Consider the following 14310-nt stretch of genomic DNA (forward strand, 5'->3'; position numbering starts at 1 on the left):
TTCGAAAAGTCTTCAGTTCAGTTCAGTCGCTCAGTCGTGTCCGACTCTTTGCGACCCCATGGACTGCAGCACGCCAGGCCTCCCTGTCCATCACCAACTCCCGGAGTTTACTCAGACTGACGTCCATTGACTCGGTGATGTCATCCAACCATCTCATCCTCTGTCGTCTCCTTCTCCTCCTGCCTTCAATCTTTCACAGCATCAGGATTTTTTCCAGTGAGTCAGTTCTTTCCATCAGGTGGTCAAAGGATTGGAGTTTCAGCTTCAGCATCAGTCCTTCCAATGAACACCCAGCACTGATCTCCCTTAGGATGGACCGGTTGGATCTCCTTGCAGCCCAAGGGACTCTCAAGAGTCTTCTCCAACACCACAGTTCAAAAGCATCAGTCCTTCGGCGCTCAGCTTTCTTTACAGTCCAAATCTCACATCCATACATGACTACTGGGAAAACCATAGGAAAAGTCCTCAACTATACACGGAACTCCTCCCGCCTGGGCTTTGCCTGTGTGCTGGGACAGTTGCTTCCCAGAAGACCGGTCAGTCCTCCAGGGCACCGAGAGCGCCGGCTAGAGCGGCGGCGACCCCGCCCCCGTCGCAGCGACGTCTGATGACGCAGCGGAACCAACGAGGCGCTTGCGCAGGGGCGCTTGGCGGCGCTCTCGGCTTTTACGTCATCGCGGGCGCGACGCCCCGAGGGACAGAGTGGGGCCCGGTTCTGCTGAGGAGGCGCGGCGGCGGGACCGGCCGGGAAAATGCCAGTGGCGGTGATGGCGGAAAGTTCCTTTAGTTTCAAAAAGTTGCTGGATCAGTGCGAGAACCAGGAGCTCGAGGTAGCTGTCCACCTGGCGGGGTCGCGAGGCCTCGGGCGGCCTCGGTCTCCAGGGTAACGGGGCCTGGGGCCCTCGGGGCTCGGGGCCGGCGCCTGGAGGGCGCGGGAGCTGACGTGGGAATGCCGGGGGGCTGGGGTGAGCCTCCGGGCCTGGTCCCCCCAGACTCGCCGGGAGCTTTTCGCTCTGTGTGTTCAGCTAGTGAGCCCGGAACCACTGTGCGTCCTTGCGCCTCACACCCTGCATACGCTTCTGTGCTATACTAAACGCCCTTCCTCTGCGCTGTGGGGAGAGGCGCAGAAATGTGGGTTTATTAAGACAGTAGTGCAGGCACAGGCACAGACGGAGGTGTGACCGCTGTAACCTTTGCTTGATTCAGAAAGCCCTTCTTAGTTTCACGTTAGCACGGAAGCTTGCCGTTTGTCGTGTGTGTGTGTGTGTGTGTGTGTCGCTCAGTCGTGTCCGACTCTCTTGAGACCCCAGGAGTCCACAGGCTGCTCTGTCCATGGAATTCTCTGGGGAAGAATACTGGAGTGGGTTGCCATGCCCTCCTCCAGGGGATCTTCCAGGTTCCAGGGATCCATCCTGGCTGGTTCTCCGTCATTGCAGGCAGATTCTCTACTAGTCTCAGCCACCAGGGAAGCCCCTTGTCTTCCGAAGGACAGGTGAACCTTGTATCATGCAACTACTAACGTAATGTTTTTTTCATAGAAAGGCCCTTAACGGCATTTATAACCTTGATATAAAAAGTTAATTAACCAAAGGTGACAGCTGTCAGAAGCAACAGCTCTCCAATAGACACTTTATAGATGTCATCTGAATGAACTGTAATTGAGTGAGGAGAAGAATGTTTTTGTAACCCAGATGTTTTGTAGCTCAGCTGATGTTCTTTTCTTTATTCTGTGTTTACTTAGATATTCAATGTATTTGATATAGTGGGAAGAATTAATCATATTGCTTTAGAAATCTGTTGAAGACACTTCTTATAATAGTACAACTAAGTAAGAATTTGAGAATTGGGAAAGGGATCACATTTAAATATTCTCGTGCGTATGAATACATAGAGGCCCAGACAGAGAAATCACAGCTGACGACAGACCTAAATTTAATCCTCTGGGTTTTAGTGTATGATTCTTCCCTAAGTTGTTTCTCCATCTGTAATAACAACTACTATAAAATATGCTTCAGTTCAGTCACTCAGTCGTGTCCAACTCTTTGCAACCTCATGAACCGCAGCACACCAGGCCTCCCTGTCCATCACCAACTCCCAGAGCCTACCGAAACTTATGTCCATTGAGTCGGTGATGCCATCCAACCATCTCATTCTCTGTTGTCCCCTTCTCCTCCTGCCTTCAATCTTTCCCAGCATCAAGGTCTTTTCCAGTGAGTCACCTCTTCACATCAGGTGGCCAAAGTATTGGAGTTTCAGCTTCAACATCAGTCCTTCCAGTGAACACCCAGGACTGATCTCCTTCACCACAGTTCAAAAGCGTCAGTTCTTCGGTGCTTAGCTTTCTTTATAGTCCAACTCTCACATCCATACATGACCGCTGGGAAAACCATAGCCTTGACTAGACGGACCTTTGTTGGCAAAGTAATGTCTCTGCTTTTTAATATGCTGTCTAGGTTGGTCATAACTTTCCTTCCAACGAGTAAGCGTCTTTTAATTTCATGGCTGCAGTCACCATCTGCAGTGATTTTGGAGCCCCCAAAAATAAAGTCAGCCACTGTTTCCACTGTTTCCCCATCTATTTGCCATGAAGTGATGGGACCGGATGCCATGATCTTAGGTTTCTGAATGTTGAGCTTTAAGCCAACTTTTTAACTCTCCCCTTTCACTTTCATCAACAGGCTGTTTAGTTCTTCACTTTCTGCCATAAGGGTGGTGTCATCTGCATATCTGAGGTTGTTGATATTTCTCCCGGCAGTCTTGATTTCAGCATGTGCTTCCTCCAGCCCAGCGTTTCTCATGGTGTACTCTGCATATAAGTTAAATAAGCATAAAATATGCTTACTCTTTAGATGAGTTAAGGAAATTCTTTTTAAAATACAAAAGAATAAATGAGGTTTATTTCTCTTTGATTTTTTTTGGCCTTTTAGGCTCCAGGAGGAATTGCTACACCCCCAGTGTATGGTCAGCTTCTAGCTTTGTATCTACTCCATAATGACATGTAAGTACCTTCTACCCAAAGCTAAGAGAAGCATCTTCTTCAGGAAATTATTCCTGAAGTATATCAGGAATCACTGATATAAGTGATTTAAGTAGTATCACTGAAACATAGGTACAAGGAGCTGTGCCTCTTATTTCATGTATTGAATCATGACTTAAGAAATTATGATTCGGCTGAGTTGTTTTAAAATACACTTGTGGATGCCTTCTAAGAGACATCCTAATTTGTTATGAGAAGCTGCAGTGTCAGTAAATTCCTTTAAATCTATTGATCTTTTTTTCCTCTGGTTATAAAATCTATATCTTTTATGATCTCTGTTTACTTAACTTCACATGTAATCAGTAGACTAAGAGAAACTAAAAGGGAAAGTTGAGAAAGCCAAAAGGAATTTGTTATCAACATAAAACATTTCTTGAAAGATTTGTTTTTTAATTATTCCTAATTCATGTTCGTTGAAGAAAAGTCAGAAGCAAGAAGAGTCCCTTGTAGTGCTGCATCCCACCGATGGTTACTGTTAATTTGCTTTAAATTCCTCTAAACCTTTTCATTTTGTACCCTTTAAACTAAACTGAGGTTTTCATTACTCGTGTAGCACACAAATTATGTTTCCTGTTTTATAATGCTGTCTTCATATGCTTGTTATCATGCAAGCTTCCAAACTCTTTAAAAAAAGAAAAAACTGCCTTGAAGTTTTGGTGCCTGTATGCTCACTAGTAGCAGGAGGGGTCATGATAAGCATTGTGTACTATGCGTATTGTCAGGAATGCTAGGACTTGGAAAGTGTAGGAATTTGTTTATTTTATATATGAATGAATTGTTTAGATAGTCCTATAGAAGTCTTTATACTGTTGCCTCAATTTAAGATCTGAATTATTAAAAAATTTACTAAAAATGGCAGAATGTTAGTTTGATAAAAATATTTCATGTCTTATCTGGAAAACCACTCTTACTTCCCCTGGACAAATTCATGTAAAACTAAATTTCATTTTGTATTATATAGAGAATTTTAAAGTATACTTCTGTGTGTTTGCAGTAGGATCTAAAATTTTAAATATTTACTGAGGTGATTTTTTTAAATTGCTTGTTTTTTCTTGGGGGGATGTAAATTAGGAACAATGCAAGATATCTTTGGAAAAGAATACCACCTGCTATAAAATCTGTAAGTATGCTTCAGTATATCTTACTACTTTAGTAATGCCATCATTTAAGAAGCAAAGTTTCTGTTTTCTTTTTCATGTGATTCACAGAACAGTTATTAAACTGCCTTTAAATTTTAAGAATAGATCTATAATCTCTAATCTTAATTTCCCTTGGATGGAGTAAAAATCTGTGCTCAACTGCTTCCGATCAGGTTTCTTAACATACTTTATAAGTGTCACTTTACCTAACAAACAACCAAGTTAGTTTAGATAGAAGTTTGGGTTTTGTTTTATTATTTTGTTTTTAACTGATTTGTGCAGTTTTCTAAATGTGATTTATTTTGCAACTAATATTAGTTACAAGAACACTCTAACAATAATAATTATTCAGAGCATTAAGATTTTTTTTTGGTAACTAGGATTTTAGATTTCTTGTTTTTCATGAGAGGGTAGATGAACTCACTTAATGGTTTCTTCCAAGATGGAAAGAATTTTTGATTTCTGATGATCCACTGTGTCTCACATAAATGTGAAGTGAGTTACTTGTACATTCACAAAACATTAACAAGAATTTACCTAAATCCCTTTAATTCATTATTGATATTCAGCAGCAGATCAGATTAGTATTTATACTCTTTTTCCTCCACATTCTATTGAGTAAGTTTGGAATGTTCCTCCAGTGTCATTGGCTTAAAAAAAGATACAAATTATATGCATAGTTTCAGTGTTACTAGTGGAAATGCTATCCTTCTGCTACATTTTATGATATCTTAGATTGAGAGTCTTTATTATTAGCCATTTTGCTATTATTTTTGCCCTTAGAATAGATTTATGTATTTTATATACATGTATATATAGATGTTATGTGTTCTATATATTATATACATGAAATGTAAATAAAACATCTGTTAAAAAAGAGTGTTTCATATAACTCATTCCTAAATTGTATGAAATATTTTTGGACTACTTTCTTATGCCTTAATTTTTTAATAAAAATCCATATAAAACATGCCAATAAACTCTATAGCACTAATCACCATGTTTAAAAACCTTTTTGAAAGTGATTGGGCTGAAACAGTGGTTACAGCTCTTAAACCCTGCATTATGTTTTAAACTTCAGTTGTTGGTGTATGTGCAGAGTGAGTGTCCTCAAAGGCAGTAATCTTTCTTGCAGGCAAACTCTGAACTTGGGGCTATCTGGTCAGTTGGCCAGCGGATCTGGCAGAGGGACTTCCCCGGGATCTACAGCACCATCAGTGCTCATCAGTGGTCTGAGGCCGTCCAGCCAATCATGGAAGCTCTCAGAGGTAGTGTTCCTCTGTGGATAAGAAACTAGACTAGACCTTAAGTGTTGGAGTAATTCAGTGTGTTTGAAAAATAGATATTCTCTGCCCGGTGAATTGGGGAAGTTTTCAGAATTCTTTTTTAAATTTGCTAAAAATTGTGCTTTGATTTCATGTCACTTGAGTTTGTATCAGCAGTTGAGGGCCTCATTGCCTCTTAATTCAACTCTAGATTGAAGTTGCTTATCAGTAAGAGATGATTTTTGCTACTGAATTGAAATTTTGTAATATTCCAGTAAGTTCAAGGGAATAAGATTTAAACCCCACGTATTTGAAAGTAGAGACTGCTGTGGACTCTGTGAACCTCAGCCCTTCATGGGCTTTCTTCAGCTTCTGGATTTATGACTAATCAGTTTAGTATATAGATACTCAAACTTTTTTTTAACCCCTTTTTTTTAAAATTACAAGTCTAATGCCGTATAGCACAACAGAACTTGCCCCTGCCTCTCTCTCTCTCCATTCTCCCACCCCCAGTGTTTGCTTCCCCTCTGCTTGGTTCACTGTTTCATATGTTGTTAAACCATTACTTCATATTGTTACCTTGTTTCTGTGGTTAATTCCTGTCTTCATTATCCACTGTCTGTTCTGGAGGGTCATTGAGCAGGAATTCTTGAATACTGCTCATCACTCTGGCAAGGGATGTCAACTTTTCAGGGGAGCAGAAGGCAAATATTGCCTCTGAAGTGTACCTCATTCTTGGTGTGGTAAAGCAGAACAGTGTGCATGACAAAACAGGAGAATAGGCTGCCCTGGTACAATAGGGGTGACTTTGCATATTCGCACAGGAAATAAGCTTGGCGTCATTGCTTACGCCTTGAGAAACTGAGATCCAGAGCAAGACAGGGAGGGGGCTGAGGATGTACATTCCCTGCCCTGCGGACCCAGGTTCACCCAGTACGCGAGCCCTGGGTGGCCAGCCTCGCTGGGGTTTAAGGGCAGAGGTGGGTTGCAAAGGACAGCTGGCTCGTCTTCCCCTCTGCCTCTAGCACCGGCATTGGCAGTTCCTGGTAGATCATAGGCACGTTGAAGTATTTGTTGAGCAACAGAATAAGCAATCTCTCAGGGTCTCCCCAAGACTTTGTCCCGTGGAGAACTGCCAGCAATACTAGGTGCCAGCTCAACATGGTCCACCTTCCTGCTTGTCATTCTGATGCATGCTCTCCTGAGGCTGCACATCTCATCGCTGGGGTCACCAGGGCCTGGTCTGGATGCAGATGTCAGGTTGGTTTGTGCTGAGGGGTTAAAAGCAGCCTGAGGGTCTCGGCCTCTGACGGATGCTGTGGCTCTCGTGGCCTTTGTGTCTGCTGCCTTGTCCTTCCGCTCTGCCTTCCCCTGGATGTTTCTCTTCTCTCCACTCTGTTTTTCTCTTTCAGTCACATTGTATTCTTACTCTGTTCCTCTTTCAACTCTGAGAAATCTGACCAGAGTACTTGAACTTGAAAGTAAAAGTTTCTAAAATATGGAAGGCTTACCAAATGAATGTAGCTTTTGGTGTACACTTGTATTTTCCTATTTCGTTGTTGCTCTGTGTTCTTTTCCACTGAATGTCTGTAGGTTTCAATAGAAAAAGCTCCTTTATCGCTCAGCTGTGTTAGAAGTCTACTTTAAGGTCATTTGCTGAAAGTTGGCAGCAAGGAAGGAGGGAGTCGGAAGAGAAGCAAATGAGGGCTCAGTGACAGCTGGGGAGGCGGTCGGGCTCCGGGAGGGAGGGGGCAACAGGGTTGACTCGGCGACGCCTGAGGGGGAGGAGAGTCCAAAGGCTGCAGTCGGGAGGCCTTCCACCAGCCTCTGCTCGGCACACCCTTCCTTAGAAGTGCCCTGGGGGGGTAATAAGCCGCGAAGGCCCTCCTGTAGAGAAGTCGGGGTGAGGGGGTGGGGAGGAGTGCAGTGCTCACGGTGGGTGGTAGAAGATTGCCTGTTCAGTAAGGGATGCTGTGAGATCAGAGAAGGGCGGAGATGGCAGTGAGCTCCAGTGCAAGCGGGGTGGGGGTTGGGGGCGGGGGGTTGGTGGTTATAAATAGACCCAGGGAGAGAAGACAGGAGGGTGGTTCAGACCACACAGTGACCTGAGCACAATGGTGAGAAGGCGCAGGCAGAACCAGCAGGCTACTTTGAAGCAGAGGATATCTGCGGGGGTTGGTGTGGCTGTTTTCTGTCCCAGGAGTAGGGGGCGGGTTTTCTTATGTTCAGGGCTATCTTGTATGTATACGCTTGCCTATTAAATGTGGAAGGTAAACTCCAGAATTCCTAAGCATGTTAAAGCCACTTGGAGGAGCTTTTGTATTACTGAAGGATGGGCTGAAGACAGGCTAGCTGGGCTCTACTTTCTACCATTCCTTTATCATCTCTGCTTCATTCCTGAATTACTTAATGTGGAAATTTAAGCCTGGGGGAGCCTGTGTGTGGTCTCTAGGGAGGAGGTTTTGTTGAAGTTGTTTGCAGCCCCTTCCTGTGGGGCTCAGGGCTCCACCTTGGGATTTGCACTTGAATGATGTCAAGTCAGTAGTTCACAGCAGTTAGGAAGGAAGCAGTTAGAAGTTGAAAGTTAGGAAGGGCGCTCTGGTTATCTATCAGGTTTGTTCAGCAGCTCCCAGGTGTGGTCCTGTGTCAGAAACCCTGCTGAGAAAGGACCACTGATCGTGGGAGAAGGTAATTTCCTCTCCGTTCAGTCCAGTGCTTGTAAGTGGGATAAAGAGAAATTTTGAAACATACACCCCAAATACAAATGAAATTTTCTTAGAGTTGGAGTCCTATCTATATTAACTTTTTTCCATCTTTGTCATTTTTATTGTCACCTGAGATTTTATTTTTTAACCTGAGGTCTTTTTTCATTCAGAGGAAGTGTAAGAAATGCATGTTCCCTGGTAGTTCAGCTTCCCTATGGCTCAACTGGTAAAGAATCCGCCTGCAACGAGGGAGACCTCTGTTCGATCTCTGGGTTGGGAAGATCCCCTGGAGAAGGGAAAGGCCACACACTCCAGTATTCTGCCCTGGAGAATTCCATGGACTGTATAGTCCATGGGGTTGCAAAGAGTCGGACACCACTGAGCAACTTTCACTTTACTTTCTTTGGTGATTCAGTGGTGAAGAACCCACCTGCCAATGCAGGAGCTGCAGGGGACACAGCTTCCACCCCTGGGTCTGGAAGATCCCCTGGAGGAGGGCATGGCAACCCACTCCAGTATTCTTGCCTGGAGAATCCCATGGACAGAGGAGCCTGGTGAGCTACAGTCTGTGGGGTTGAACAGAATTGGACAGGACTGAATGATTTAGTGTGTACGCACGTGTTGATTCAGCAATATTTGAGCCCTTCTTACATGTTAGGTGCCTATAACTGTGGCTGTAAATGCAGAAGTCTTTAGGTTGATCTAGTTGGAGAAGGACTGTCATGTAATTTAATTGTGTTTCAAAACTGGCAGCTCTTTTGGTTCACTGTCTGCCAAACCTTTACTCCCACGACAGATGCAACCCGGAGACGAGCCTTTGCCCTGGTCTCCCAAGCCTACACCTCCATCATCGCCGACGATTTTGCAGCCTTTGTGGGACTTCCTGTGGAGGAGGCTGTGAAAGGTATTTGGGGCCTAGTTTCTGCTTTCAAGGAAAATGGAATGTAAATCATAGGTCCGCAAGCCCTTATCTGAAGCCATTGGGACAGGACACGTTTTGGAATTCAGGTTGTGTGTGTGCTTTAGAAAGGTGATAGGAGACATACACCGCACAACCCCCAGGCAGCCAGCACCTGGTGACCAGGCCCATTCATAGTCCCCACAGAGCGCACAGGTCCCCACAGTTGGCGTGAGGGGAGACTCTACATAGATTTTCGGGCCTGCATCAAGTTTTGCCACCACATGAGTTAAAGAAAATTTTTTGATTCATAGAATTTTTTGGACTTCTGAGTGTGAATAAGAAATATTGGGTTTGTGTTTACCTGTAAAGTGCTTTTTACCAAAGATAGGCACCAATTAAAGATGTCTTAAAACACGAGCTTTGTGAAGGAAGCGTTGCCATTTCAGTGAGGTTAAAAGTTGACTGTATCTTTTAGATGAACCCTTGTTGTGTGTGTTCACTCTGTTAATAACTCTTTCCTGCCTGAATCTCCTCACTGTTTGTGCAGTTACTTCTTATGGCATCTGTGGTCTGGCCCCTGAATATTTCCTACTTTTGTCTCTAATACCTTTGATCAGCTTCTGCTCTCTGCTGAACAGTGCAGAGCCTGCCAAGTTGATGTCCAGGAAGGAAAAATTAGACCTGCTGTTGACTCACAGAGGGAGGGAAAAGGAAGATGGTGAGAACAGCACTGGAGGAAAGAGGCAGCAGATGAAGGTGTAGACTCAAGTGTTTGATGACATTCCCACCTCTGAGCCCCCGATTACATCATAGCTTTTACAGGTGGTAGAAAATGTGTGTGACTTGGAGGAAAATTGAGGATGTGCACATTATATGCTCTTAGATATGCTGGGTGGGTAACATTATATTCATAATTCTAAGCTTAAATTTCATTAACGTCTTTATTTTCCTTTGAAAATCAACATGGAGGTAGGGTTTGTTTTTTTTAAGAAAGTAAGTTTTAATGGATTTGGACATGTAGAAACCCCTGTTTTACTTTAATGAAGGCAGTCTCCTCCTCATATGCCTTTTCAGCCCAGTTTTTCTTCACCATTTCTTACCAGTAACCTAGGTGTCTGCACCCCACTCTCACCCACTGGTTTCCAGGTGTGCTTCTGCACTTTCATTTCTCAGACCCTGACCAGTCTACCCTTGCCTGGCCAGGTTGCTGTAGAAAATTAATACTGTAGGTATCTTGTGGCAGCGTTTTATGGTGTTGGACATTTTGGATTCTTCAGTCAAAATGTGGTCTCCATTAAGCACCACATATCATAAATTTCCGAGGCCTACCACAGTTATAGATGCACAAGTGGCAGGTTAATGAATGTCCTTGGAGTAAATCATACTGTTACTTATGCATACAGACATGTGTTTTGACTCTTCTTTTGGAATTAATCCATGACTTATTAATTATGGGTTAAAATATATTAAAATTAATCCATAATGAATAATATATCCCAGAGTCCACACTCTTAACAACGGTCTGCCTGTGGTCCTGGCCCACTTCTCCATGCTAGCTGTGCGCCTGAGACGAGTCCCTGGGACTCTCTGCGCTCATGTCCCACACCGGCACGTCACGATGAGCCTTACAGAGCTGTCGTGGTTGCATGGCATGATCCCTGCAGGGGCGCCCAGCACAGCACCTGCTGGCCCGCCTCTGTGCGGCGTCTGTATGCTGTTTTATCCTCGCCGTCATCTTTGTTACTCCTGGTGTCAGGATTAGAGAGAGTACTGTAGACGTCTTCCTTATGTCTCTTTTTAATCATTTGATCTGGTTATTAGCATAATACATATATTATAGAAAACTGATAATTTTTTAGTGATTATGTCAGCCTGATAGAATAAAATGAGGCTTTCATGGGTGTTTCAGAAAGGTATTTCCCAAATAAGTTCCCAGGAGAATGCTGTCTCTAGGATACCTCTCTAGTGAAAATACATGTTACAGGTTCATCTACACATGTTGGACCTCCCATACAGGTAACATCATTGATATATTGTGGATCTTGTAAGTAGAGTTTCTGTTTTTAAAATACATTTCTGTGTTAAATACACAATTTAGGTATCCTCGAACAAGGCTGGCAAGCCGACTCCACCACAAGGATGGTCATGCCCAAGAAGCCAGGTAGGTGGAGCTGCTCATCCACCGTGCAGCCCTGAACTCTTGAGACCACTGCAGGTTTTCAGGCGCTGCCTGTGAATAATTTGATACAAAATTTTGCCATGCCAACAACATGAAAGTAACTCATGTTAAATACAGATATAGGGGTATGGACACTTAGGGTAGAAAGGATCTTAAAGATCATCTGGTTTTACTTTAATTTTTTAGAATGTATTTTGTGCATTAGAATCTTGTGTATGTGTTTCCATAATCCTTATTACAACTTAATTTTTAATAAGTGTTAATCTCTCATCCTTTTATTTATGGGGCCATTTCTCACTGCTTATTTTTAATATTTAAACTGCTGCCTTCTAAAATGATACTTAAAATATTCAGAAATTCCCCTTTTCTTCTCATGCTGTAAACATGTAGATTCTTCTCCTAAACAAGACTTTGAGTGGCTTTAACTTTCACAAAATTTAAGTTATCTAGTCTGTTCAGGCCTTAAAAATTTGGCCTGTCCTCGTCGTCTCCATCTGAATTCCTGGTCCCTGAGCCTTCCTGTCTGAAATGAGCCACTTTCCCTACTGCTTACCAGGAATGTCCTTTTCCGCCATGGCTTTAGAGCTGGGCTCCATGCCCATCTGCATAAATGCTCGGATCGGCTCCATCCCAGAGTTCCACCTGCTCTGAATTCCTGTTGTTCAGATGTTGTTGACCCCACGGTAAGGAAGTACACAAACCGCCATGTGCTCCGCCCTTTGAGGGTGCAGAAAAGGGGTCAGACAAGGGCCCAGCCAATCTAGGTGGTGAGAGAACGCTGCTACAGTAAAAAGACCAGTGTGTTCAGGTGGAGCGTGATTGCTGTTTCCCTCTGAGAAGTGAACGACTGGGATGCCAGTGCATTAGAAATGCCCTGTTCCTTGTGAAGGCTCTGGACAAGGCTTCTGTAACCAGGCTGTGCATTTTGTTCAGTTGCAGGGGCCCTGGATGTTTCCTTTAACAGGTTTATTCCCGTATCAGGTATGTATGTTCATATGCTCATTTAAAAGGTATTTCGTTACTTTTGTCTTTCGTTTTTGTAGTATTTCTGTTAGCTCTCATCTTGTAGACACAGAGGTTAAATCCTAACATGGTATTTATAGTACTCCATCTAGTCACAAGGATGCACAGTGGGGTCCTCTCCAGCTCCCCTCGAGGCAGTGGCCCCTCCTGGTGTCACGTTGGGCAGGCCTGATGGAGCCCCTTGCCAGCCCTGATTCAGACTTGGCCCCAGGCCGACATGTGAGAGCTAAGCTTTTTGAAAAAGGGATCCTCTGTGGGTTTTCTGTTCACTGACAATTTAATATTTGTGTGGTAAGCACTGGGTGATTATTAAATTAATGTCATTTGGGGAGGGGGTCTTTCCAAGAAGGGCTGTGTTCTCTTGGGAGAGGTGTTGCCTGGTAAAAGTGTTTCTAACCTTCACATGGAAACTTCAGTAACAACAGAACCAAACATGCCTTTATTCCCAGTTTGGGAAAACTACTCATAGCAGTTGAGGCTCCTTGGCTTGGTTTTTTTTTAAATGTCCAAGATGAAGGCAAATCTAAGAAAGTTTCCTTTTTGGTAAATAACAGGCATTAGAGGGGGTCAGTGCAGGGCCACGGCTTTGTGACCCTGGTGACTGACTGTGTTTCTCTCTAACATGCAGAGCCCGCCCCTGTTCCACCCATCCCCAACGAGCAGCAGTTAGCCAGACTCACCGATTACGTGGCTTTCCTCGAAAACTGACCTTTCTGAGTTCAAGATCCACCTTCAGAAGCCTGAATACTGACAAGTAGAGAAATGTAAAATTTATATTTTCAATTTTATTGGATGGATGAAGCACCGCAGCATACTTTACTGAGTATGTGATAAAATACACATATAATATCAAGTATATTATATATATTTTGTCCTTAAAACATGCTGAATGGTTGTTGAAACAGTTCTCATTTTGCACCGTTTGACAGTTTGGATGGAGTCCGTCAGTATTATGCAGTCAGTTTATATTCCCTAGTGACTTGTGAAATGCAGCCCTCCCGCTCCTGTAGAACAGTGGTTGTCAAGCGCTTCTTCTGCCCCAGCACACAGTGCGTCCCCTCCCATCTGCACCATAGGTTGATAGTTGCCGTGGTGCATTGGGTTGTGAGGAGGACACCCCAGAGGCCGCATCTGCATTGCTGGGTGTGGTAATTCACACCCTCTTTGGAGAACATGCTCTTTTCCTCCGCCCACCTGAGGCTCACAAATGCAGAAAGCTGAGCCCGAGCTGAGGAACAAGACCATTTCCCTGGTAAACCAGTTTGCTTTAGACTTTTTTCTGAGAGCGTGAGTATATCCATTGCTGGCGGTGGAGGGCTTGCCTTGAATATGCGACTTATTTAAGACATTCGTGGGAAGTATGAAGTTGTAATATTTCCTTTCAGAAGAAGGGAGACGTCAGTGTGGAATGCATTGTTGGGGAAAGAAGCTATTACGTGATACACTTTGTACCACTAGTCTGCAGCCTATCGGCTGCTTATGTTTATCCCTTGGGTTAAATTCTGCCCATGGGAGAAATACTGAACAAGTCTTTCATTTTTTTGTGTGTGACAGCCCTCTGAATATTTGAAGTTGCGTATTTTATCTTCAGGTTAAATCCACCCCCTAGTTCATTTATTCTGCATTTGTTCAATGAATATTTAATTGAATTCTTCAGCTGTTTTACTGAAGGTAGTTTCTAGAGGTTTCACTATCCTGTCTTCCTGTGGATGCGTTCTAGTTTGTCATTGTCTCTATTAAAGTACAAGTTTCCTAATTAAATAGAAATGACCTATATGGTGGTAGTGACATGACTCATGTTTTCTTCATTTAAAGTTTACGTTACTGGCTATTTCAGCTGCTGTTAGCATTTAAATGTTAATGTTAAAATTAAATGTTAGTGGTTACTTTAAATACTTTTTAAATTAAGGTTTTGCTGTGCTGGGCTTCAGTGATCATGAAAGACTAGGTGTAGCAAGGTGCCTTTAAGTATAAACTAGAGTAAACCCTTAGTAACACTGCAACGGGAGGGTAAGAGAAACTGCTGAGATCGAAGCACTTAGAGAAAAGGTAGCCTGCCGG

General features: G+C 43.6%; 1 protein-coding gene across 1 annotated transcript; it reads left to right on the top strand.

Moving 5' to 3' along the window:
- Positions 1-658: 658 nt before the first annotated feature.
- Positions 659-14042, top strand: COPS8 (COP9 signalosome subunit 8). The gene is made up of 8 exons (XM_043462065.1): positions 659-830; positions 2928-2998; positions 4109-4157; positions 5312-5444; positions 8943-9050; positions 11146-11208; positions 12160-12207; positions 12878-14042. The coding sequence occupies exons 1-8, from the start codon at positions 753-755 to the stop codon at positions 12955-12957; spliced, it is 630 nt and encodes a 209-aa protein (XP_043318000.1). The 5' UTR covers positions 659-752; the 3' UTR covers positions 12958-14042.
- The last annotated feature ends 268 nt before the right edge of the window (positions 14043-14310 follow it).

The sequence above is a fragment of the Cervus canadensis genome, chromosome 2 (genome assembly GCF_019320065.1).
Source record: "Cervus canadensis isolate Bull #8, Minnesota chromosome 2, ASM1932006v1, whole genome shotgun sequence".
Taxonomy (NCBI): Eukaryota; Metazoa; Chordata; class Mammalia; order Artiodactyla; family Cervidae; genus Cervus; species Cervus canadensis.

What these genes read in the sequence shown, in the direction of transcription:
- COPS8 (XM_043462065.1), top strand. Translation starts at nt 753, where the DNA reads ATGCCAGTGGCGGTGATGGCGGAAAGTTCCTTTAGTTTCAAAAAGTTG. An exon ending in TGTGGAGGAGGCTGTGAAAG is followed by an intron (nt 9,051 to 11,145) that starts GTATTTGGGGCC and finishes TACACAATTTAG; the next exon opens with GTATCCTCGAACAAGGCTGG. An exon ending in CAGGTTTATTCCCGTATCAG is followed by an intron (nt 12,208 to 12,877) that starts GTATGTATGTTC and finishes TCTAACATGCAG; the next exon opens with AGCCCGCCCCTGTTCCACCC.